The sequence below is a fragment of the Oncorhynchus mykiss genome, chromosome 17, assembly GCF_013265735.2.
Source record: "Oncorhynchus mykiss isolate Arlee chromosome 17, USDA_OmykA_1.1, whole genome shotgun sequence".
NCBI lineage: Eukaryota > Metazoa > Chordata > Actinopteri > Salmoniformes > Salmonidae > Oncorhynchus > Oncorhynchus mykiss.
The window spans coordinates 46,670,826-46,696,121 of NC_048581.1; the positions used below are offsets into that span (position 1 = coordinate 46,670,826).

Genomic DNA, 25,296 nt, shown 5'->3' on the forward strand with positions numbered 1-25,296 from the left:
TCATTCTCGCCCCTCTCAAGAAGGGGGTTGAGAGAAGGCAGGTCAATACCTGTTTAACTCCCCAGGGATCTTCCTTTAGGGTTTAATGAGTAATGTGGTCTGCAAGCAATATCCCCATGACGTGTGTGTGTGTGTGTGTGTGTGTGTGTGTGTGTGTGTGTGTGTGTGTGTGTGTGTGTGTGTGTGTGAGAGATCCAGTGGGGAGTGGTTGGGAGCCAGGATTCTGCTGAGTGGGACGGTTGGTAAATCAAGGCTAAGATGAGGCGCTTTGCATTTTCCCCTCCTTTTCTTTTTTTAACTTTTTATTGCCGAGCCACCCGAAGTGTCAGTTCAGCGCATTTTCTCTTACCACCGAGACGAGTTTTTGTGACGGAGAAGGTGGTGTGATAGCTGGTGGTGCAAATTGGAATGTCAGTGCACCGGTGGTCTGGTTTGTTGCAGATGTCTGATCATACGGACGTGGCGTGTCATCTGTCAACCACTGTGAACGCCAAATAAACCCGTGTGTGTTATTTCTGACTCTGTCCTCTCCTCCAGGTGTTCCCGTAAGGTCGGGTGTGAGCGTGCGGATGAGCCCCAGCGCTTTGCCTCGGACCAGCGTCAGTGTGTGGAGCTCAGCGTCCAGCCCAAAAACATCTCTGTCACCATGTCCGAAGTGCAGGTGTGTGTGTGTCTTACGTGTCGGACTCGTGTGGGAATATTCCCATAAGCCAAGTGCTTGTCTCATCGAAGACCTTAACATGTTCCCCACACTTACCTTGATCCTCAATGTGTTCCCAGGCTACGTTCCCAAACATCCTCACCACTTAGCACTTAGTCAATGCATGGTACGCTAGTGTGGAATTTTGGAACAAAACACCGTGTTGCACGTCCCCATGTAAACCAGTCATATATTTATGTGTACATATATTCTCATTCACCCCTTTTAGATGTGTGTGTGTGTGTGTGTGTGTGTATTAGGTAGTTGGGGAACTGTTAGATTACATGTTAGATATTGCTGCACTGTCGGAACCAGAAGCACAAGCATTTCGCTACATCTGCTAACCATGTGCACGTGACCCATAGCATGTGATTTGATGTTAATAATGCGTGTCTTGCGGGGTGTCGTTCCAATAGCTACGCTAACACGCTAGCACCCACACTTTGTTCTCAGCTGTATGCTAAAGTGCTAAGCTAGCGTATTGGAACCGAGCCCATTTAGGTCAGCAGGTCGTCACATTAACCTTTGGCCGTTATATGGTATATATTACATGGGGGGGTGGGGAAGACATATTATATGTCCCCCCCACTTTAACTGTGTTTTATAATGTATCCCATAATATTTCTTTGATTTGTCGCCAGTTGGTGCTGGAGGCGCGTAACGTCCCCGACCTCTCTGCGGGGGTCAACTGCTCCTTCGAGGGCTACGTGGAGACCGAGGGGCGCATCCAGGGGGGTCGCATCTACTGCCTGTCCCCCTCGGCCCATGACGTCATCCCCATCACCCGCGACAAAGGTGAGTTACTCCGCCTGGTCCCCGGCGCCTCTGGCGTACGCCGATGCCATGGTTTCCCAGAACCTGCAAAGGAAGAGACTGTGGCTCCGATAAGGATGTCGCAGTTTCCAAAAGGAAGACTGTTGGCGTGTGTCCGTCAGTGGTGGCTGGTGAAGGGAGTAATGGGGGAGATGGAAGGAATGGAGCGCTGTCAGTGTGTTTAATACCTTGGCGCTCCTTTCGTTCCAGCCATTACAATGCCCTACCCTTTATTGCCCTACGGTGTTCGTCTCGATGATTTTGCCTTGAACAGAATTGCACATTTTTATGGCTTTATTTGGATAGCTCGATAATACTTTCAGGGTTTTTCTGTCGCTACCCACGTTTGGCCCCTAATTGTTCCCCAAAGCACCAAATACAACTCTATATTTATCCTCTCCAAAGTGACTTAAGAGTGTTCAGAAGTGGGTCCCATTTACCTTGCATTATGCATCGTTATCAGTTCTAGCGTAATCACGCCACAATGACACCACTGTTGCCTGTGACGCCTCTTCAAAAACCCTGAGATGAAGGAGCCGTATATTTAGATTCCCCAGAAGTGACACGTTTAGACTTAAGTTCCTAAAGCAGATTTCTTATCGGCCATTATGCGTTGTTATCAGCTCTTATGAAATCTAATGGTCCCTGTGATTCTTGGAGCTATTTTTACCCCCGCTTACAATCTCCAGGGTCTCCAATGCATGACATAAATGGTGTGTTGCTAAGCGACGTGCGTGTCTCTGCAGGGGACAAACGGGTGGTGAAGCTCTACCTCAAGTCCAAGGAGACGGGCAAGATGTTCGCCGGCGTGGACTTTGTCTTCTACAACTGCAGTGTGCACGCGTCGTAAGTTCTCTAACGTTTTGTTGTTGTTGTTGTGCGTTCTTTGTGTTTAACGTTCAGGTTTGGCCTTTTTCTCTGCATTCTCCCTTTTTTCTTCTCCCCCCCCCCCCCCCCCTTCTTCTTTCTATCTCTTTTCCCCTCTGGTCCCCTTGTGTTACACTGCCCATTGAGAGGACGCTGTAAGCCTGGGCGCCCGTACACACGCACACATCCCCATCACCGCCTGTGACCTCCGTGCACGTAGGTGGCTCGTGTTACCGCCGCTGAGTGACGATTCGAGAACTCCATACACGACAAGGTTCAACGGCTGTAATCCTACTGTAACTGATAATAATATCATTAGAATTCATTATTTGCCATTGACAGTCCCTGGTATTGGTTCCCAAACGCGCGCCTGATGTCTATAATAGGGGCGGCAGGTAGCCTAGTGGTTAGAGCGTTGGGCCAGTAACTGAAAAGGTTTGCTGGATCGAATCCCCGAGCTGACGAGGTAAAAATAAAAATTGGTCATTCTGCCACTGAGCAAGACAGTTAATCTTCCCCCCCGGGGTGCCGATTTTATCCCCCACCAATCTGATTCAGAGGGGGTCGGGTTAAATGCGGAAGACACATTTCAGTTGAATGCATTCAGTGTTGGGCAGGTAACCAAAAGGCTAGATATCCTCCTTTCCCTAAAAGTATCTCATTACCCGGGTAATACATATTCAAATACGAATCAAAATCTGCCCAGTGAAATAATCTTTGTGTCGTCGTTAGTGTTTGGGTTACTTCAAAAACAACCTCTGTTTCCCCAACCCAGTCTTTAGCCATGACTCTGGAGGGACCAGCTTAGTAAAGATCTGAACCACAACCAGCCAGGCAGGACCTCTGGGGGAGACTCTCCCCAGGGCAGATAGACTTATCCTAGGGTATTAGGGTGGACTAGACCCCCCCCCCCCCCCCTCCACCCCTCCCCTGATTGGGGTATTAGCCGCAGGGCAGCAGATGGCTAGGGGGACCCATAGGTCTCTCAAAGCCGAGTCAAGTGTCCCCCGTGCCAGTCAGACGAGCCTCCTTGGAGAAAAGGGCCCCATCGTGGCACCAACCCCCCCCCCCCCCCCACACACACACACACACACAAAACACATACACACCCCACTAATGAGTTCAGTTGGGTGTGGTATTAACAATGTCAAGCTCGTGGGTTCGATCCCAGCTAGGTCCTCTAAAGAAACCTCTTTAATTGGTAATGCTACTGCGACGCTGGCGCTGTTTCTAGTCGCAATATTAGCCGCAATAAACCCGCAAAATATGATAAAGGACTTGCGTAATGGAGTTGACATCATGTCTACAGTATTAGAGCTGATGCACGTCTATGCAGACGACAGTGATCGATGCTGATTGCCGAGTAAATCCCATTGCTTGGTAAATCTAATCCAAGATGTTGGTTACGGAGTGGTCATTTTTTGTTGTTGTAATGATACCGAGTTGACGAGGAAAGATGCTGAGTAAATCCTATTTGGCTGGCACTCGTGCCTCCGGACCACTTTTTGCTGTGGGCATCTGTGCTCGGCGTCTGATGATGAGATCAGACTGGTAATGTCATTTCCGTAATGACTCGGGCACGACTCGAGGGAAAGACGCTCTCAACATTTCAAGACCGCGCGATCGTTGTTTACCCGAGATGAGTTCTACTGTAATGGGGGGGAGACACACAGTGCTTTATGCTTATATGTATTTATAGGCACGCGGATGCACGTGCAAACACACAATTCATCCACAGAACAAACACACACAACCCAACCTCCAAAAGGAGCTTCAAAAGCAGTTCTTGAATCATTTCTTGCTGTTCCACCATGGACATTTACATGTATAATGGAATTAGAATCGCTGTCGCTAAGGGATATGCTCGCTCAATGTTGAAAGACATGGATACATATGGATATAGTATCTACCCCACTCCACCCATACCCGCCATGCACCCAAAAAGAACATACCCCCCCCCTCTCTTATTTATTCTACTGATTATGTCTTGGTCCCGCGCTTTTAAAACATTCCATAAATTTGCATAGCAATATTCATCTAATTAGAGATCCCACTGTTTCAGTTAAGGGTGGAGAAATTGAAATAGAAAACCACCCGCGGCCATGATTACTTCTTAATTCAATATTTCCATTAATTTTTTTATATTTAAAAAAAAATCTCCCTCCCATTTACGATTTATTAGGACTAATGTGGATAGTCTGGCAATAAAGTAGGGTTTGATGTCTCTCTATAGCGAAGAATGAAGACCTCTAAGCACCTTTTTTCCCCCTGTGGTTAATTTGGTTCAGGTAGTGACTGGGTCATCTATTGTGTGATTGAGCGTCCTTACAGTCTAATTCGGTATAGAGACGCCGCAGGAAACCGTATCGTACTCGGTCTTCCAGAGATGCGCGGAGAGAAGCGGTTTGGAACAGGAGGTGGAGGTAGACGGAGCCAAAAAGAGGTAGATACTTTTTGAGGGTGTGACAATATGAACAAGACTTTCCCATTTGTCAAGGTCCAAAATACTTTGTACCCACCTGACCGTGACATTTGGGGCAAGTGCACTCAGGCGCGATACGCAATTGCGCTTACATCCCCTTGTACAAACGTTGGTCCAAAGCCGGGTAGTCAGGAAACGCTTCAGTGACGAGCAGTGAAGATCGTTTGAAATCTATCAATTAACCTACCTGCTATTTTCCTCATTAAGCACTGTTCATTTGAAATAAAAGGCACCTTCCCGAAATAAGGAATTTGATCAAGTACATGTTGTCAAATACAGTACACCTCAGGCTGGAAAATGTTCTAAAAGACTTTAAAAAACCCTATTATAAAAAAATAATCAAACCAAAGCTAGAGAGAAATCAAAGCCTATTGTGTTGGGTACCCCCCCGAGTTCAAAGACTTGGATGCTAGCAGGGGGGGTGGTGACTAGCGAGTTACTGGGGGGGAGGCTTACTTCGAGGTCAATGGAGGAGTGGTCGGGGGTCCCCATATGGGAGCCTCAACGGCCTCCTTGAGTGGGTAGAAAGGTACCCCCCTTTCCTATTAAGCCATGTAACTGTTATTGAGGTATTGAGCTCGTTCTTCTTTAGGGGGGTAAAGAAGGGTTAGATAGTAGGGGGTCGTTGTGTGATGCTTTCCTGCTCGTTATACCAAAGTCTTAAGTCTGCAAACGGTACGCTCGTTTTCCATAATGAACAAATCAAAGGATCTTTGTCTGGTAGATGCATAGCCTACATTTAACCAGTTTGGGGATTTGGCTCGCGCCGGTCCCCACTTTATGGACCGTCATACTGTGCCTTAATGGTAATTTCAAGTGTTCTTTGTCCAGGCTAAACACATAGCGAACCAACCGCTAGGCTAACTAGCCCTTAATTAAGCTTACGTTTCAGCCTTGTGCAAACCTAGCCTAGCTTAGCCTAATCAACCCTCCTTCCATTTTTTTTTATTTAACTTTTATTTAAAAGTCAATTAAGAACAAGTTCTTATTTATAATGACGGCCTACCGGTGAACAGTGGGTTTGCTGTCTTGTTCAGGCGCAGAACGACTAATTTTTACCTTGTCAGCTCGGGGATTCGATCCAGCAACCTTTCGGTTACTTGCCCAACACTCTAACCACTAGACTACTAGGCCTGGTTTGATGCTGGAATAAGAGGCCTAAAATGTCCATGCAGAAATGTAGTTATAAGCAAAACTCTTAGCTAGCCTAGCCTGACCTAGCCTGCTCCCATTTGTTTATACAATGATGAATCTCCTTGCTTCTCTGATGTCAGATTAAAGAGGCCTGTGATTTCCATTGCTCATTTTAAATGGACAGGCTCTCTCAGCACAAGGCTAAATTTGTCAATTAAAGGCGCTTTGGGATTGAATTAAAGCCTTGGCCTCTGATCCTTACGAAGAGGGGGGGGGGGGCCAAAATAATCTGGGTAATGTTTGATGGATTCAGATCGTGTGCCACTTTAAGAGCTTTTGAGTTAAAGCCCTGTTACTCACGCTGGGCCTGGAATCTGGAAATTCAGTTTTACACATAGAAGCGCACTTTGGTGCGTGTTGTGAGTGTTTTGGGGATCGATTGAGCTACATTTGTGAGTTAGGTCCCCACAGATCATTTCAGATGAGGAGACGGCGAGAGGATTTCAGTCTGGTTTTTAGGTTGTTCATCCGCTTTGGATGCATTTTTTTGTGTGTTTTTTAAATGTATTTTATTTTTTACACATTAATCAAAAAAAAAAAAAATTTTTTTACAATTATTTGTTTAAAGACGGTAATTTGAGTTGATGATTGAGTTGGCGAGTGCGGTTTGTTGACAGGCAACAACTGTGACCGTGTCAATACACGGTCAGCCTTAGTTTTCTGTGCTGAAATCATTAGCTTGGTAGGCAGCTGGTGGCAAAGCAATGGAGGACCAACATATCGCACCGCTACCATCCAGAAGGCGAGGTCGGCACAGGTGCATCAACGCTGGGACCGAGAGATTGAGAAACCGCTTCTATCTCAGGGCCATCAGACTGCTACACAGCCATCACTAACTCAGAGAGGCTGCTGCCTACATGGAGACCCGATCGATCACTGGCCACTTTAATAAATGGATCACTTGTCACTCTAAATAATGCCACTTTAATAATGTTTACATATCTTACTCATATCACATGTACAGTGCCTTGCGAAACTATTCGGCCCCCTTGAACTTTGCGACCTTTTGCCACATTTCAGGCTTCAAACATAAAGATATAAAACTGTATTTTTTTGTGAAGAATCAACAACAAGTGGGACACAATCATGAAGTGGAACGACATTTATTGGATATTTCAAACTTTTTTAACAAATCAAAAACTGAAAAATTGGGCGTGCAAAATTATTCAGCCCCCTTAAGTTAATACTTTGTAGCGCCACCTTTTGCTGCGATTACAGCTGTAAGTCGCATGTCTCTATCAGTTTTGCACATCGAGAGACTGACATTTTTTCCCATTCCTCCTTGCAAAACAGCTCGAGCTCAGTGAGGTTGGATGGAGAGCATTTGTGAACAGCAGTTTTCAGTTCTTTCCACAGATTCTCGATTGGATTCAGGTCTGGACTTTGACTTGGCCATTCTAACACCTGGATATGTTTATTTTTGAACCATTCCATTGTAGATTTTGCTTTATGTTTTGGATCATTGTCTTGTTGGAAGACAAATCTCCGTCCCAGTCTCAGGTCTTTTGCAGACTCCATCATGTTTTCTTCCAGAATGGTCCTGTATTTGGCTCCATCCATCTTCCCATCAATTTTAACCATCTTCCCTGTCCCTGCTGAAGAAAAGCAGGCCCAAACCATGATGCTGCCACCACCATGTTTGACAGTGGGGATGGTGTGTTCAGGGTGATGAGCTGTGTTGCTTTTACGCCAAACATAACGTTTTGCATTGTTGCCAAAAAGTTCAATTTTGGTTTCATCTGACCAGAGCACCTTCTTCCACATGTTTGGTGTGTCTCCCAGGTGGCTCGTGGCAAACTTTAAACGACACTTTTTATGGATATCTTTAAGAAATGTCTTTCTTCTTGCCACTCTTCCATAAAGGCCAAATTTGTGCAATATACGACTGATTGTTGTCCTATGGACAGAGTCGCCCACCTCAGCTGTAGATCTCTGCAGTTCATCCAGAGTGATCATGGGCCTCTTGGCTGCATCTCTGATCAGTCTTCTCCTTGTATGAGCTGAAAATTTAGAGGGACGGCCAGGTCTTGGTAGATTTGCAGTGGTCTGATACTCCTTCCATTTCAATATTATCGCTTGCACAGTGCTCCTTGGGATGTTTAAAGCTTGGGAAATCTTTTTGTATCCAAATCCGGCTTTAAACTTCTTCACAACAGTATCTCGGACCTGCCTGGTGTGTTCCTTGTTCTTCATGATCCTCTCTGCGCTTTTAACGGACCTCTGAGACTATCACAGTGCAGGTGCATTTATACGGAGACTTGATTACACACAGGTGGATTGTATTTATCATCATTAGTCATTTAGGTCAACATTGGATCATTCAGAGATCCTCACTGAACTTCTGGAGAGAGTTTGCTGCACTGAAAGTAAAGGGGCTGAATAATTTTGCACGCCCAATTTTTCAGTTTTTGATTTGTTAAAAAAGTTTGAAATATCCAATAAATGTCGTTCCACTTCATGATTGTGTCCCACTTGTTGTTGATTCTTCACAAAAAAATACAGTTTTATATCTTTATGTTTGAAGCCTGAAATGTGGCAAAAGGTCGCAAAGTTCAAGGGGGCCGAATACTTTCACAAGGCACTGTATATACTGTATTTTATACCACCTATTGCAACTTGTCTATGCCGATCGGTCATTGCTCATCCATATATTTATATGTATATATTATTATTCCATTAGATTTGTGTGCATTAGGTAGTTGGGGAATTGTTAGATGACTTGTTAGATATTACTGCACTGTCAACTAGAAGCACAAGCATTTCGCTACACTCACATTAACATCTCCTAACCATGTGTGTGTGACCAATACAATGTGATTTGATTTGATCTATAAACCAGACAGAAGAGCTCCTCTTCGATACCTCTGTCCCAGGAGACTTCTATACCAAGCTCTTGGCTACACCCCTCCCTATCTTTCTCTCTCCCTATCTCTCCCTCGTTTTCCATCTCTCACACGATCCCTGGCGTCTCTCTCAGGGGGATCCACCTGCTTTTGCTCTCCTCTCTGGGCTCTCTGCTCATCACTCGCCACCTCTGGGCGCGAAGGCCGAAGTGGGCGCATTTACATAGCAAGCGCTCTGAGATGGAGGATGAAATGGGGCTTTAGACAAAAAGCAAGGGAAGGTTTAAAAGCTGCGGGGAGAATGGAACAATGTGAGATGGATAGAGGTGGAGGTGAATACTGTCGAGAGAGAGAGAGGGGGTAAGTAGAGAGAGAGAGGGGGGTTAAGTAGAGTGAGAGAGGGGGGTTTGTAGAGTGAGAGAGGGGGGTTAAGTAGAGTGAGAGAGGGGGGTTAAGTAGAGTGAGAGGGGGGTTAAGTAGAGTGAGAGGGGGGTTAAGTAGAGTGAGAGAGGGGGGTTAAGTAGAGTGAGAGAGGGGGGTTAAGTAGAGTGAGAGAGGGGGGTTAAGTAGAGTGAGAGAGGGGGGTTAAGTAGAGTGAGAGGGGGGTTAAGTAGAGAGAGAGGGGGGGTAAGTAGAGAGAGGGGCGGGTAGTAGAGAGAGAGGGGCGGGAAGTAGAGAGAGAGGGGCGGGAAGTAGAGAGAGAGAGGGGCGGGAAGTAGAGAGAGAGAGGGGCGGGAAGTAGAGAGAGAGAGAGGAAGGGGGGTAGAGAGAGAGAGGGGCGGGAAGTAGAGAGGGAGAGGGGGGGAAGTAGAGAGAGAGGGGGGGTAAGTAGAGAGAGGGGGGTAAGTAGAGAGACAGAGAGAGAGGGTAAGCAGAGAGAGAGTGGGGGTAAGTAGAGAGAGAGGTAGTGGGGGTAAGTAGAGAGAGAGAGAGAGGGGGTAAGTAGAGAGAGGGGGTAAGTAGAGAGAGAGAGAGAGAGGGGGTAAGTAGAGAGAAGGGGGGTAAGTAGAGAGAGAGGGGGTAAGTAGAGAGAGGGGGGGTAAGTAGAGAGACAGAGAGGGGGTAAGTAGAGAGAGAGGGGTTATGTAGAGGGGGGGTTATGTAGAGAGAGGGGGGAGGTATGTAGAGAGAGAGGGGGGTATGTAGAGAGAGAGGGGGGGTAAGTAGAGAGCGGGGTTAAGTAGAGAGAGCGGGGTTAAGTAGAGAGAGGGGGTAAGTAGAGAGGGGGGGTAAGTAGAGGGGGGGTAAGTAGAGAGAGATAGAGGGGGGGTAAGTAGAGGGGGGGTAAGTAGAGAGGGGGGTAAGTAGAGAGAGGGGGGGTAAGTAGAGAGAGGGGGGATAAGTAGAGAGAGAGAGAGAGGGGCGGGTAGTAGAGAGAGAGAGGGGGGGTAAGTAGAGAGAGAGAGAGAGAGGGGCGGGAAGTAGAGAGAGAGAGGGGGGGTAAGTAGAGAGAGAGAGAGAGGGGCGGGAAGTAGAGAGAGAGAGGGGCGGGAAGTAGAGAGAGAGAGGGGCGGGAAGTAGAGAGAGAGAGAGGGGCGGGAAGTAGAGAGAGAGAGAGGGGCGGGAAGTAGAGAGAGAGAGAGGGGCGGGAAGTAGAGAGAGAGAGAGGGGGGGAAGTAGAGAGAGAGAGAGAGGGGGGGAAGTAGAGAGAGGGGGGGAAGTAGAGAGAGAGGGGGGGAAGTAGAGAGAGAGGGGGGGAAGTAGAGAGAGAGGGGGGGAAGTAGAGAGAGAGGGGGGGGAAGTAGAGAGAGAGGGGGCGGGTAAGTAGAGAGAGAGGGGGGGTAAGTAAAGGGGGGGGTAAGTAGAGAGAGAGAGAGGGGGGGTAAGTAGAGAAGGGGGGTAAGTAGAGAGAGAGAGGGGGGTAAGTAGAGTGAGAGGGGGTAAGTAGAGTGAGGGGGTAAGTAGAGAGAGAGGTGGGGGGTAAGTAGAGAGAGAGGTGGGGGGTAAGTAGAGAGAGGTGGGGGGTAAGTAGAGAGAGGTGGGGGGTAAGTAGAGAGAGGTGGGGGGTAAGTAGAGAGAGATGGGGGGTAAGTAGAGAGAGGTGGGGGGTAAGTAGAGAGAGAGATGGGGGGTAAGTAGAGAGAGAGATGGGGGGTAAGTAGAGAGAGAGATGGGGGGTAAGTAGAGAGAGAGATGGGGGTTAAGTAGAGAGAGAGAGGGGGGTTAAGTAGAGAGAGAGGGGGGGGTTAAGTAGAGAGAGAGAGGGGGGTTAAGTAGAGAGAGAGAGGGGGGTTAAGTAGAGAGAGAGGGGGGGGTTAAGTAGAGAGAGAGAGGGGGGTTAAGTAGAGAGAGAGAGGGGGGTTAGTAGAGTGAGAGGGGGTAAGTAGAGTGAGAGGGGGTAAGTAGAGTGAGAGGGGGTAAGTAGAGTGAGAGGGGGTAAGTAGAGAGAGATGGGGGGTAAGTAGAGAGAGAGATGGGGGGTAAGTAGAGAGAGAGGGGGGTTACGTAGAGAGAGAGGGAGTGGGGGTAAGTAGAGAAAGAAAGAGAGAGAGAGAGAGGGTAAGTAGAGAGAGAGGGGGTAAGTAGAGAGAGAGAGAGAGAGGGGGTAAGTAGAGAGAGCGAGAGAGAGGGGGTAAGTAGAGAGAGCGGGGTTAAGTAGAGAGAGAGGGGGTAAGTAGAGAGAGAGAGAGGGGGTAAGTAGAGAGAGATGGGGGGTAAGTAGAGAGAGAGATGGGGGGTAAGTAGAGAGAGAGGGGGGTTACGTAGAGAGAGAGGGAGTGGGGGTAAGTAGAGAAAGAAAGAGAGAGAGAGAGAGGGTAAGTAGAGAGAGAGGGGGTAAGTAGAGAGAGAGAGAGAGAGGGGGTAAGTAGAGAGAGCGAGAGAGAGGGGGTAAGTAGAGAGAGCGGGGTTAAGTAGAGAGAGAGGGGGTAAGTAGAGAGAGAGAGAGGGGGTAAGTAGAGAGGGGGGGTAAGTAGAGAGGGGGATAAGTAGAGAGGGGGATAAGTAGAGAGGGGGATAAGTAGAGAGGGGGATAAGTAGAGAGGGGGATAAGTAGAGAGGGGGGTAAGTAGAGAGAGAGGGGGGTAAGTAGAGAGAGAGGGGGTAAGTAGAGAGAAGGGGGGTAAGTAGAGAGAAGGGGGGTAAGTAGAGAGGGGGGGTAAGTAGAGAGAGGGGGGTAAGTAGAGAGGGGGGCGGGAAGTAGAGAGAGAGAGAGGGGCGGGAAGTAGAGAGAGAGAGAGGGGCGGGAAGTAGAGAGAGAGAGAGGGGCGGGAAGTAGAGAGAGAGAGGGGCGGGAAGTAGAGAGAGAGAGGGGCGGGAAGTAGAGAGAGAGAGAGGGCGGGAAGTAGAGAGAGAGAGGGGCGGGAAGTAGAGAGAGAGAGGGGGTGGAAGTAGAGAGAGAGGGGGGGAAGTAGAGAGAGAGGAGGGGGGGAAGTAGAGAGAGAGGAGGGGGGGAAGTAGAGAGAGAGAGAGAGGGGGCGGGTAAGTAGAGAGAGAGGGGGGGTAAGTAGAGAGAGGGGGGGTAAGTAGAGAGGGGGGGGTAAGTAGAGAGGGGGGGGTAAGTAGAGAGAGGGGGGGTAAGTAGAGAGGGGGGGGTAAGTAGAGAGAGAGAGGGGGTAAGTAGAGAGGGGGTAAGTAGAGAGGGGGGTAAGTAGAGAGAGGGGTTAAGTAGAGAGAGAGGGGGTATGTAGAGAGAGGGGTTACGTAGAAAGAGAGGGGGGGTTAAGTAGAGAGAGAGAGGGGGGTTAAGTAGAGAGAGAGAGAGGGGGGGGTTAAGTAGAGAGAGAGAGAGGGGGGTTAAGTAGAGAGAGAGAGGGGGGTTAAGTAGAGAGAGAGAGGGGAGTTAAGTAGAGTGAGAGGGGAGTTAAGTAGAGTGAGAGGGGGTAAGTAGAGTGAGAGGGGGTAAGTAGAGAGAGAGGTGGGGGGTAAGTAGAGAGAGAGGTGGGGGGTAAGTAGAGAGAGAGGTGGGGGGTAAGTAGAGAGAGAGGTGGGGGGTAAGTAGAGAGAGGTGGGGGGTAAGTAGAGAGAGATGGGGGGTAAGTAGAGAGAGAGATGGGTTGTAAGTAGAGAGAGAGATGGGGGGTAAGTAGAGAGAGAGGGGGGTTACGTAGAGAGAGAGGGAGTGGGGGTAAGTAGAGGGAGAGGTAGTGGGGTTAAGTAGAGAAAGAAAGAGAGAGAGAGAGGGTAAGTAGAGAGAGAGGTGGGGGGTAAGTAGAGAGAGATGTGGGGGGTAAGTAGAGAGAGGTGGGGGGTAAGTAGAGAGAGATGGGGGGTAAGTAGAGAGAGAGGTGGGGGGTAAGTAGAGAGAGAGGGGGGTTAAGTAGAGAGAGAGAGGGGGGTTAAGTAGAGAGAGAGAGGGGGGTAAGTAGAGTGAGAGGGGGTAAGTAGAGTGAGAGGGGGTAAGTAGAGTGAGAGGGGGTAAGTAGAGAGAGGGGTGGGGGGTAAGTAGAGAGAGAGGTGGGGGGTAAGTAGAGAGAGAGATGGGGGGTAAGTAGAGAGAGATGGGGGGTAAGTAGAGAGAGATGGGGGGTAAGTAGAGAGAGAGGGGGGTTACGTAGAGAGAGAGGGAGTGGGGGTAAGTAGAGAGAGAGGTAGTGGGGTTAAGTAGAGAAAGAAAGAGAGAGAGGGGGTAAGTAGAGAGAGCGGGGTTAAGTAGAGAAAGAAAGAGAGAGAGGGGGTAAGTAGAGAGAGAGGGGGTAAGTAGAGAGAGAGAGAGGGGGTAAGTAGAGAGGGGGGTAAGTAGAGAGGGGGGGTAAGTAGAGAGGGGGGGTAAGTAGAGAGGGGGGTAAGTAGAGAGGGGGGTAAGTAGAGAGGGGGGGTAAGTAGAGAGGGGGGGTAAGTAGAGGGGTGGTAAGTAGAGAGGGGTGGTAAGTAGAGAGGGGGGGTAAGTAGAGAGGGGGGGGTAAGTAGAGAGGGGGGTAAGTAGAGAGGGGGGGGTAAGTAGAGAGAGAGAGGGGGTAAGTAGAGAGGGGGTAAGTAGAGAGGGGGGTAAGTAGAGAGGGAGGGGGTAAGTAGAGAGAGAGAGAGAGGGGGTAAGTAGAGAGAGCGGGGTTAAGTAGAGAGAGAGGGGGTAAGTAGAGAGAGAGAGAGGGGGTAAGTAGAGAGGGGGGTAAGTAGAGAGGGGGGGTAAGTAGAGAGGGGGGGTAAGTAGAGAGGGGGGTAAGTAGAGAGGGGGGTAAGTAGAGAGGGGGGGTAAGTAGAGGGGTGGTAAGTAGAGAGGGGTGGTAAGTAGAGAGGGGGGGGGTAAGTAGAGAGGGGGGTAAGTAGAGAGGGGGGGGTAAGTAGAGAGAGAGAGGGGGTAAGTAGAGAGGGGGTAAGTAGAGAGGGGGGTAAGTAGAGAGAGAGAGAGAGAGAGGGGGTAAGTAGAGAGAGCGGGGTTAAGTAGAGAGAGAGGGGGTAAGTAGAGAGAGAGAGAGGGGGTAAGTAGAGAGGGGGGTAAGTAGAGAGGGGGGGTAAGTAGAGAGGGGGGTAAGTAGAGAGGGGGGTAAGTAGAGAGGGGGGGTAAGTAGAGAGGGGGGTAAGTAGAGAGGGAGGGGGTAAGTAGAGAGGGAGGGGGTAAGTAGAGAGAAGGGGGGTAAGTAGAGAGAGGGGGGTAAGTAGAGAGAGGGGGGTAAGTAGAGGGGTGGTAAGTAGAGAGGGGTGGTAAGTAGAGAGGGGGGGTAAGTAGAGAGGGGGGGGTAAGTAGAGAGGGGGGGTAAGTAGAGAGAGAGAGAGGGGCGGGAAGTAGAGAGAGAGAGAGGGGCGGGAAGTAGAGAGAGAGAGAGGGCGGGAAGTAGAGAGAGAGAGGGGGGGAAGTAGAGAGAGAGAGGGGGTGGAAGTAGAGAGAGAGGGGGGGAAGTAGAGAGAGAGAGGGGGTGGAAGTAGAGAGAGAGGGGGGGAAGTAGAGAGAGAGGAGGGGGGAAGTAGAGAGAGAGGGGGGGTTAAGTAGAGAGAGAGAGAGAGAGGGGGGGGGGTAAGTAGAGAGAGAGAGAGAGGGGGCGGGTAAGTAGAGAGAGAGGGGGGGTAAGTAGAGAAGGGGGGTAAGTAGAGAGAGAGAGGGGGTAAGTAGAGATGGAGGGGGGTAAGTAGAGAGAGGGGTTATGTAGAGAGAGGGGTTACGTAGAAAGAGAGGGGGGGTTAAGTAGAGAGAGAGAGGGGGGTTAAGTAGAGAGAGAGAGGGGGGTTAAGTAGAGAGAGAGAGAGAGAGAGGGGGGTTAAGTAGAGAGAGAGAGCGGGGGTTAAGTAGAGAGAGAGAGGGGGGTAAGTAGAGTGAGAGGTAGTGGGGTTAAGTCGAGAAAGAAAGAGAGAGAGAGAGAGGGTAAGTAGAGAGAGAGGGGGTAAGTAGAGAGAGAGGGGGTAAGTAGAGAGAGCGGGGTTAAGTAGAGAGAGGGGGGGTAAGTAGAGAGAGGGGGGGTAAGTAGAGAGGGGGGGTAAGTAGAGAGGGGGGGTAAGTAGAGAGGGGGGGTAAGTAGAGAGAGAGGGGGTAAGTAGAGAGAAGGGGGGTAAGTAGAGAGAAGGGGGGTAAGTAGAGAGAGGGGGGTAAGTAGAGGGGGGGGGGTAGGTAGAGAGAGAGGGGCGGGAAGTAGAGAGAGAGAGAGGGGCGGGAAGTAGAGAGAGAGAGAGGGCGGGAAGTAGAGAGAGAGAGGGCGGGAAGTAGAGAGAGAGAGGGGGGGAAGTAGAGAGAGAGGGGGTGGAAGTAGAGAGAGAGGAGGGGGGGAAGTAGAGAGAGAGGAGGGGGGGAAGTAGAGAGAGAGAGAGAGGGGGCGGGTAAGTAGAGAGAGAGGGGGGGTAAGTAGAGAGAGGGGTTAAGTAGAGAGAGAGGGGGTATGTAGAGAGAGGGGTTACGTAGAAAGAGAGGGGGGGTTAAGTAGAGAGAGAGAGGGGGTTTAAGTAGAGAGAGAGAGAGGGGGGTTAAGTAGAGAGAGAGAGAGAGAGAGGGGGGTTAAGTAGAGAGAGAGAGGGGGTTAAGTAGAGAGAGAGGGGGGTAAGTAGAGAGAGAGAGAAGGCGGGTAAGTAGAGAGCGAGGGAAGGGGTTGGAAAATAGAGAGCGAGAGAAGGGGGGGAAAATAGAGAGCGAGAGAAGGGGGGGTAAGTAGAGATCGAGAGAAGGGGGGTAAGTAGAGAGCGGGACGGTAAGTAGAGAGAGGGGTAAGTAGAGAGAGGGGAGAGGGGGGTAAATTGAAAGAGAGAGGGGGTAAATTGAGGGGGAGAGCGAGAGGGTAAATTGAGGGGGAGAGCAAATTGAGGGGGAGAGCGAGAGAGAGAGAGAGTAAATTGAGAGGGAGGGAGAGGGTACATTGAGAAGAAGGGACAGCACTCAGAAAATCTGGCCCAACCAAATCATCACAAAACAAAAAGATAAATATATCACCTATTGGAAAGACACCACATAAAATCAAAGTAAACTTCAATGCTATTTGGCTCTAAACAGACAGTACATGGTGGCAGACTATCTGACCACTGTGACTGATAGAAAACTGAGGAAAACATTGACTAGGTACCGGCTCAGTGAGCACAGTCTGGCTATAGAGACCGGTCGACACAGACAAACCTGGCTGCCCAGAGAGGACAGGCTGTGCTCACTCTGCTCCAGGGGAGAGGTAGAGACAGAGCTGCATTTCCTATTACACTGTGACAAATACTCAGACCTAAGAGAATATTTATTTCCAAAAATTATAATTCAATACAAAGAATTTGAAACTATAAAATAAAAATAAAAAAATCTAATATTTATTGGGTGAAAAGCCAAAATGTGCAGTTTTGGCAGCCAAATATGTGTCCTCCTGCCACAACCTGAGGGACGGCCAGTGAAAAGTGCAAAGTAATGTCGATAATATTTCCCATCTTGTTTTGTTTTCTCTTCCATACCACGTCATGTGTCTTCTCAGTCATGTTGACACTGGTCTACTACCATTGCTTTAATGTATTGTTGTTCTCATTAATATTGTTGTTGTTGTTAATGGTAATCCCATGTCCACTACTACTATTATTATTGCTGTTGGTCCCACCATTTATTTATATTTTTCGATATGTATACTATGACAATGTAAGTAATAATGAACTTGCCATGTCAATTTAATTGAATTGAATTGAGAGAGAGGGTACGTTGAGAGAGAGAGAGGGTAATTTGAGAGAGAGCTGGGTTGGGAGAGAGCGAGAGGGTAAGTTGGGAGAGAGCGAGAGGGTAAGTTGGGAGAGGGTAAGTTGGGGGAGAGAGCGAGAGAGAAAGTTGGGAGAGAGAGAGAGAGGGTAAGTTGGGAGAGAGAGAGAGAGGGTAAGTTGGCAGAGAGAGGGTAATTTGAGAGAGAGAGAGAGGGTAAGTTGAGAGAGAGGGTAAGTTGAGAGAGAGGTGGGTTGGGAGAGAGCTGGGTTGGGAGAGAGCGAGAGGGTAAGTTGGGAGAGAGAGAGGGTAAGTTGGGAGAGAGAGAGGGTAAGTGGAGAGAGAGGGTAATTTGAGGGTAAGTTGGGAGAGAGCGAGAGGGTAAGTTGGGAGAGAGCGAGAGGGTAAGTTGGGAGAGAGCGAGAGGGTAAGTTGGGAGAGAGCGAGAGGGTAAGTTGGGAGAGAGCGAGAGGGTAAGTTGGGAGAGAGCGAGAGGGTAAGTTGGGAGAGAGCGAGAGGGTAAGTTGGGAGAGAGCGAGAGGGTAAGTTGGGAGAGAGCGAGAGGGTAAGTTGGGAGAGAGCGAGAGGGTAAGTTGGGAGAGAGAGAGAGAGGGTAAGTTGGGAGAGAGAGAGAGAGCTGGGTTGGGAGAGAGCGAGAGGGTAAGTTGGGAGAGAGCGAGAGGGTAAGTTGGGAGAGAGCGAGAGGGTAAGTTGGGAGAGAGCGAGAGGGTAAGTTGGGAGAGAGCGAGAGGGTAAGTTGGGAGAGAGCGAGAGGGTAAGTTGGGAGAGAGCGAGAGGGTAAGTTGGGAGAGCGAGAGAGAGGGTAATTTGAGAGAGAGCTGGGTTGGGAGAGAGCGAGAGGGTAAGTTGGGAGAGAGCGAGAGGGTAAGTTGGGAGAGGGTAAGTTGGGGGAGAGAGCGAGAGGGTAAGTTGTGAGAGAGAGAGAGAGAGGGTAAGTTGGGAGAGAGAGGGTAATTTGAGAGAGAGAGAGAGGGTAAGTTGAGAGAGAGCTGGGTTGGGAGAGAGCAAGAGGGTAAGTTGGGAGAGAGAGAGGGTAAGTTGAGAGAGAGGGTAAGGGGAGAGAGGGTAAGTTGAGGGTAAGTTGGGAGAGAGCGAGAGGGTAAGTTGGGAGAGCGAGAGAGAGGGTAAGTTGGGGTAGAGAGGGTAATTTGAGAGAGAGCGAGAGGGTAAGTTTGGAGAGAGCGAGAGGGTAATTTGAGAGAGAGCTGGGTTGGGAGAGAGCGAGAGGGTAAGTTGGGAGAGAGCGAGAGGGTAAGTTGGGAGAGAGCGAGAGGGTAAGTTGGGAGAGAGCGAGAGGGTAATTTGAGAGCGAGAGGGTAATTTGAGAGAGAGAGGGTAATTTGAGAGAGAGCTGGGTTGGGAGAGAGCGAGAGGGTAAGTTGGGAGAGAGCGAGAGGGTAAGTTGGGAGAGAGCGAGAGGGTAAGTTGGGAGAGAGCGAGAGGGTAAGTTGGGAGAGAGCGAGAGGGTAATTTGAGAGAGAGCTGGGTTGGGAGAGAGCGAGAGGGTAAGTTGGGAGAGAGCGAGAGGGTAAGTTGGGAGAGAGCGAGAGGGTAAGTTGGGAGAGAGCGAGAGGGTAATTTGAGAGCGAGAGGGTAATTTGAGAGCGAGAGGGTAATTTGAGAGAGAGAGGGTAATTTGAGAGAGAGCTGGGTTGGGAGAGAGCGAGAGGGTAAGTTGGGAGAGAGCGAGAGGGTAAGTTGGGAGAGAGCGAGAGGGTAAGTTGGGAGAGAGCGAGAGGGTAAGTTGGGAGAGAGCGAGAGGGTAAGTTGGGAGAGAGCGAGAGGGTAAGTTGAGAGAGAGAGGGTAATTTGAGAGAGAGCTGGGTTGGGAGAGAGCGAGAGGGTAAGTTGAGAGGGTAAGTTGGGAGAGAGAGGGTAAGTTGGGAGAGAGAGGGTAAGTTGGGAGAGAGCGAGAGGGTAAGTTGGGAGAGAGCGAGAGGGTAAGTTGGGAGAGAGCGAGAGGGTAAGTTGGGAGAGAGCGAGAGGGTAAGTTGGGAGAGAGCGAGAGGGTAAGTTGAGAGAGAGGGTAATTTGAGAGAGAGCTGGGTTGGGAGAGAGCGAGAGGGTAAGTTGGGAGAGAGAGAGAGGGTAAGTTGGGAGAGAGCGAGAGGGTAAGTTGGGAGAGAGCGAGAGGGTAAGTTGGGAGAGAGCGAGAGGGTAAGTTGGGAGAGAGCGAGAGGGTAAGTTGGGAGAGAGCGAGAAGGTAAGTTGGGAGAGAGCGAGAGGGTAAGTTGGGAGAGAGCGAGAGTGTAAGTTGGGAGAGAGCGAGAGGGTAAGTTGGGAGAGAGCGAGAGGGTAAGTTGGGAGAGAGCGAGAGGGTAAGTTGGGAGAGAGCGAGAGGGTAAGTTGGGAGAGAGCGAGAGGGTAAGTTGGGAGAGAGCGAGAGGGTAAGTTGGGAGAGGGTAAGTTGAGAGAGAAAGAGAGGGTAAGTTGTGAGAGAGGGTAATTTGAGAGAGAGCTGGGTTGGGAGAGAGCGAGAGGGTAAGTTGAGAGGGTAAGTTGGGAGAGAGAGGGTAAGTTGGGAGAGAGCGAGAGGGTAAGTTGGGAGAGAGCGAGAGGGTAAGTTGGGAGAGAGCGAGAGGGTAAGTTGGGAGAGAGCGAGAGGGTAAGTTGAGAGAGAGGGTAATTTGAGAGAGAGCTGGGTTGGGAGAGAGCGAGAGGGTAAGTTGGGAGAGAGCGAGAGGGTAAGTTGGGAGAGAGCGAGAGGGTAAGTTGGGAGAGGGCGAGAGGGTAAGTTGGGAGAGGGTAAGTTGGGAGAGGGCGAGAGGGTAAGTTGGGAGAGAGCGAGAGGGTAAGTTGGGAGAGGGCGAGAGGGTAAGTTGGGAGAGAGAGAGAGGGTAAGTTGGGAGAGAGCTGGGTTGGGAGAGAGTGAGTGGGTAAGTTGGGAGAGCGAGAGGGTAAGTTGGGAGAGCGAGAGGGTAAGTTGGGAGAGCGAGAGGGTAAGTTGGGAGAGAGAGAGAGGGTAAGTTGGGAGAGAGCGAGAGGGTAAGTTGGGAGAGAGCGAGAGGGTAAGTTGGGAGAGAGCGAGAGGGTAAGTTGGGAGAGAGCGAGAGGGTAAGTTGGGAGAGAGCGAGAGGGTAAGTTGGGAGAGAGCGAGAGGGTAAGTTGGGAGAGAGCGAGAGGGTAAGTTGGGAGAGAGAGAGAGGGTAAGTTGGGAGAGAGCGAGAGGGTAAGTTGGGAGAGAGCGAGAGGGTAAGTTGGGAGAGAGCGAGAGGGTAAGTTGGGAGAGAGCGAGAGGGTAAGTTGGGAGAGAGCGAGAGGGTAAGTTGGGAGAGAGCGAGAGGGTAAGTTGGGAGAGAGCGAGAGGGTAAGTTGGGAGAGAGCGAGAGGGTAAGTTGGGAGAGAGCGAGAGGGTAAGTTGGGAGAGAGCGAGAGGGTAAGTTGGGAGAGAGCGAGAGGGTAAGTTGGGAGAGAGCGAGAGGGTAAGTTGGGAGAGAGCGAGAGGGTAAGTTGGGAGAGAGCGAGAGGGTAAGTTGGGAGAGAGCGAGGGGGTAAGTTGGGAGAGAGCGAGGGGGTAAGTTGGGAGAGGGCGAGGGGGTAAGTTGGGAGAGGGCGAGGGGGTAAGTTGGGAGAGGGCGAGAGGGTAAGTTGGGAGAGGGTAAGTTGGGAGAGGGCGAGAGGGTAAGTTGGGAGAGAGCGAGAGTGTAAGTTGGGAGAGAGCGAGAGTGTAAGTTGGGAGAGAGCGAGAGGGTAAGTTGGGAGAGAGCGAGAGGGTATGTTGGGAGAGAGCGAGAGGGTATGTTGGGAGAGAGCGAGAGGGTATGTTGGGAGAGAGCGAGAGGGTAAGTTGGGAGAGAGCGAGAGGGTAAGTTGGGAGAGAGCGAGAGGGTAAGTTGGGAGAGAGCGAGAGGGTAAGTTGGCAGAGAGCGAGAGGGTAAGTTGGGAGAGAGCGAGAGGGTAAGTTACGAGAGAGCGAGGGGGTAAGTTGGGAGAGAGCGAGGGGGTAAGTTGGGAGAGAGCGAGGGGGTAAGTTGGGAGAGGGCGAGAGGGTAAGTTGGGAGAGGGTAAGTTGGGAGAGGGCGAGAGGGTAAGTTGGGAGAGGGCGAGAGGGTAAGTTGGGAGAGAGCGAGAGGGTAAGTTGGGAGAGAGCGAGAGGGTAAGTTGGGAGAGAGCGAGAGGGTAAGTTGAGAGAGAGAGGGGGTAAGTTGGGAGAGAGCGAGGGGGTAAGTTGGGAGAGGGCGAGAGGGTAAGTTGGGAGAGGGTAAGTTGGGAGAGGGCGAGAGGGTAAGTTGGGAGAGGGCGAGAGGGTAAGTTGGGAGAGAGCGAGAGGGTAAGTTGGGAGAGGGCGAGAGGGTAAGTTGGGAGAGAGCGAGAGGGTAAGTTGGGAGAGAGCGAGAGGGTAATTTGAGAGAGAGAGGGTAATTTGAGAGAGAGCTGGGTTGGGAGAGAGCGAGAGGGTAAGTTGGGAGAGAGCGAGAGGGTAAGTTGGGAGAGAGCGAGAGGGTAAGTTGGGAGAGAGCGAGAGGGTAAGTCGGGAGAGAGCGAGAGGGTAAGTTGGGAGAGAGCGAGAGGGTAAGTTGGGAGAGAGCGAGAGGGTAAGTTGAGAGAGAGAGGGTAATTTGAGAGAGAGCTGGGTTGGGAGAGAGCGAGAGGGTAAGTTGAGAGGGTAAGTTGGGAGAGAGAGGGTAAGTTGGGAGAGAGAGGGTAAGTTGGGAGAGAGCGAGAGGGTAAGTTGGGAGAGAGCGAGAGGGTAAGTTGGGAGAGAGCGAGAGGGTAAGTTGGGAGAGAGCGAGAGGGTAAGTTGGGAGAGAGCGAGAGGGTAAGTTGAGAGAGAGGGTAATTTGAGAGAGAGCTGGGTTGGGAGAGAGCGAGAGGGTAAGTTGGGAGAGAGAGAGAGGGTAAGTTGGGAGAGAGCGAGAGGGTAAGTTGGGAGAGAGCGAGAGGGTAAGTTGGGAGAGAGCGAGAGGGTAAGTTGGGAGAGAGCGAGAAGGTAAGTTGGGAGAGAGCGAGAGTGTAAGTTGGGAGAGAGCGAGAGGGTAAGTTGGGAGAGAGCGAGAGGGTAAGTTGGGAGAGAGCGAGAGGGTAAGTTGGGAGAGAGCGAGAGGGTAAGTTGGGAGAGAGCGAGAGGGTAAGTTGGGAGAGAGCGAGAGGGTAAGTTGGGAGAGAGCGAGAGGGTAAGTTGGGAGAGGGTAAGTTGAGAGAGAAAGAGAGGGTAAGTTGTGAGAGAGGGTAATTTGAGAGAGAGCTGGGTTGGGAGAGAGCGAGAGGGTAAGTTGAGAGGGTAAGTTGGGAGAGAGAGGGTAAGTTGGGAGAGAGCGAGAGGGTAAGTTGGGAGAGAGCGAGAGGGTAAGTTGGGAGAGAGCGAGAGGGTAAGTTGGGAGAGAGCGAGAGGGTAAGTTGAGAGAGAGGGTAATTTGAGAGAGAGCTGGGTTGGGAGAGAGCGAGAGGGTAAGTTGAGAGAGAGAGGGTAAGTTGGGAGAGAGCGAGAGGGTAAGTTGGGAGAGAGCGAGAGGGTAAGTTGGGAGAGGGCGAGAGGGTAAGTTGGGAGAGGGTAAGTTGGGAGAGGGCGAGAGGGTAAGTTGGGAGAGAGCGAGAGGGTAAGTTGGGAGAGGGCGAGAGGGTAAGTTGGGAGAGAGAGAGAGGGTAAGTTGGGAGAGAGCTGGGTTGGGAGAGAGTGAGTGGGTAAGTTGGGAGAGCGAGAGGGTAAGTTGGGAGAGCGAGAGGGTAAGTTGGGAGAGCGAGAGGGTAAGTTGGGAGAGAGAGAGAGGGTAAGTTGGGAGAGAGCGAGAGGGTAAGTTGGGAGAGAGCGAGAGGGTAAGTTGGGAGAGAGCGAGAGGGTAAGTTGGGAGAGAGCGAGAGGGTAAGTTGGGAGAGAGCGAGAGGGTAAGTTGGGAGAGAGCGAGAGGGTAAGTTGGGAGAGAGCGAGAGGGTAAGTTGGGAGAGAGAGAGAGGGTAAGTTGGGAGAGAGCGAGAGGGTAAGTTGGGAGAGAGCGAGAGGGTAAGTTGGGAGAGAGCGAGAGGGTAAGTTGGGAGAGAGCGAGAGGGTAAGTTGGGAGAGAGCGAGAGGGTAAGTTGGGAGAGAGCGAGAGGGTAAGTTGGGAGAGAGCGAGAGGGTAAGTTGGGAGAGAGCGAGAGGGTAAGTTGGGAGAGAGCGAGAGGGTAAGTTGGGAGAGAGCGAGAGGGTAAGTTGGGAGAGAGCGAGAGGGTAAGTTGGGAGAGAGCGAGAGGGTAAGTTGGGAGAGAGCGAGAGGGTAAGTTGGGAGAGAGCGAGGGGGTAAGTTGGGAGAGAGCGAGGGGGTAAGTTGGGAGAGAGCGAGGGGGTAAGTTGGGAGAGGGCGAGGGGGTAAGTTGGGAGAGGGCGAGAGGGTAAGTTGGGAGAGGGTAAGTTGGGAGAGGGCGAGAGGGTAAGTTGGGAGAGGGCGAGAGGGTAAGTTGGGAGAGAGCGAGAGTGTAAGTTGGGAGAGAGCGAGAGTGTAAGTTGGGAGAGAGCGAGAGTGTAAGTTGGGAGAGAGCGAGAGGGTAAGTTGGGAGAGAGCGAGAGGGTATGTTGGGAGAGAGCGAGAGGGTATGTTGGGAGAGAGCGAGAGGGTATGTTGGGAGAGAGCGAGAGGGTATGTTGGGAGAGAGCGAGAGGGTATGTTGGGAGAGAGCGAGAGGGTAAGTTGGGAGAGAGCGAGAGGGTAAGTTGGGAGAGAGCGAGAGGGTAAGTTGGCAGAGAGCGAGAGGGTAAGTTGGGAGAGAGCGAGAGGGTAAGTTGGGAGAGAGCGAGGGGGTAAGTTGGGAGAGAGCGAGGGGGTAAGTTGGGAGAGAGCGAGGGGGTAAGTTGGGAGAGGGCGAGAGGGTAAGTTGGGAGAGGGTAAGTTGGGAGAGGGCGAGAGGGTAAGTTGGGAGAGGGCGAGAGGGTAAGTTGGGAGAGGGCGAGAGGGTAAGTTGGGAGAGGGCGAGAGGGTAAGTTGGGAGAGAGCGAGAGGGTAAGTTGGGAGAGGGCGAGAGGGTAAGTTGGGAGAGAGAGAGAGGGTAAGTTGGGAGAGAGATGGGTTGGGAGAGAGTGAGTGGGTAAGTTGGGAGAGCGAGAGGGTAAGTTGGGAGAGCGAGAGAGGGTAAGTTGGGAGAGCGAGAGAGGGTAAGTTGGGAGAGAGCGAGAGGGTAAGTTGGGAGAGAGCGAGAGGGTAAGTTGGGAGAGAGCGAGAGGGTAAGTTGGGAGAGAGAGAGAGGGTAAGTTGGGAGAGAGCGAGGGGGTAAGTTGGGAGAGAGCGAGAGGGTAAGTTGGGAGAGAGAGAGAGAGAGAGGGTAAGTTGGGAAAGAGAGAGAGGGTAAGTTGGGAGACAGCGAGAGGGTAAGTTGGGAGAGAGCGAGGGGGTAAGTTGGGAGAGAGCGAGGGGGTAAGTTGGGAGAGAGCGAGGGGGTAAGTTGGGAGAGAGCGAGAGGGTAAGTTGGGAGAGAGAGAGAGAGAGAGGGTAAGTTGGGAGAGAGGGTAATTTGAGAGAGAGAGAGGGTAAGTTGGGAGAGATAGAGGGTAAATTGGGAGAGAGAGAGGGTAAGTTGGGAGAGAGAGAGGGTAAGTTGGGAGAGAGAGAGGGTAAGTTGGGAGAGAGGGTAATTTGAGAGAGAGCTGGGTTGGGAGAGAGCGAGAGGGTAAGTTGGGAGAGAGAGAGAGGGTAAGTTGGGAGAGAGAGAGAGGGTAAGTTGGGAGAGAGAGAGAGAGAGAGGGTAAGTTGGGAGAGAGAGAGAGAGCGAGGGTAAGTTGGGAGAGAGAGCGAGGGTAAGTTGGGGGAGAGAGAGCGAGGGTAAGTTGGGGGAGAGAGAGCGAGGGTAAGTTGGGGGAGAGAGAGAGAGGGTAAGTTGGGAGAGAGAGGGTAAGTTGGGAGAGAGAGAGGGTAAGTTGGGAGAGAGAGAGGGTAAGTTGGGAGAGAGAGAGGGTAAGTTGGGAGAGAGAGAGAGGTTAAGTTGGGAGAGAGAGAGAGGTTAAGTTGGGAGAGAGAGAGAGGTTAAGTTGGGAGAGAGAGAGAGGTTAAGTTGGGAGAGAGAGGTTAAGTTGGGAGAGAGAGGTTAAGTTGGGAGAGAGAGAGGGGTTAAGTTGGGAGAGAGAGAGAGGTTAAGTTGGGAGAAAGAGACAGGTTAAGTTGGGAGAGAGAGACAGGTTAAGTTGGGAGAGAGAGACAGGTTAAGTTGGGAGAGAGAGAGAGGGTAAGTTGGGAGAGAGCGAGAGGGTAAGTTGGGAGAGAGCGAGAGGGTAAGTTGGGAGAGAGCGAGAGGTTAAGTTGGGAGAGAGCGAGAGGTTAAGTTGGGAGAGAGAGAGAGGTTAAGTTGGGAGAGAGAGAGAGGTTAAGTTGGGAGAGAGAGAGAGGTTAAGTTGGGAGAGAGAGAGAGGTTACGTTGGGAGAGAGAGAGAGGTTAAGTTGGGAGAGAGAGGTTAAGT

General features: G+C 51.0%; 1 protein-coding gene across 1 annotated transcript in view; it reads left to right on the plus strand.

Annotated features, from left to right (window-relative positions):
* The window catches only part of LOC110493976 (plexin-A1), a gene marked incomplete in the record, with an annotated part of 289,525 nt that overhangs the window by 158,148 nt on the left and 106,081 nt on the right, over positions 1 to 25,296 (plus strand). Inside the window, 3 exon segments of the mRNA XM_036949987.1 lie at positions 538 to 661; positions 1,342 to 1,495; positions 2,260 to 2,359. Coding sequence (XP_036805882.1) covers positions 538 to 661; positions 1,342 to 1,495; positions 2,260 to 2,359 — 378 coding nt within the window.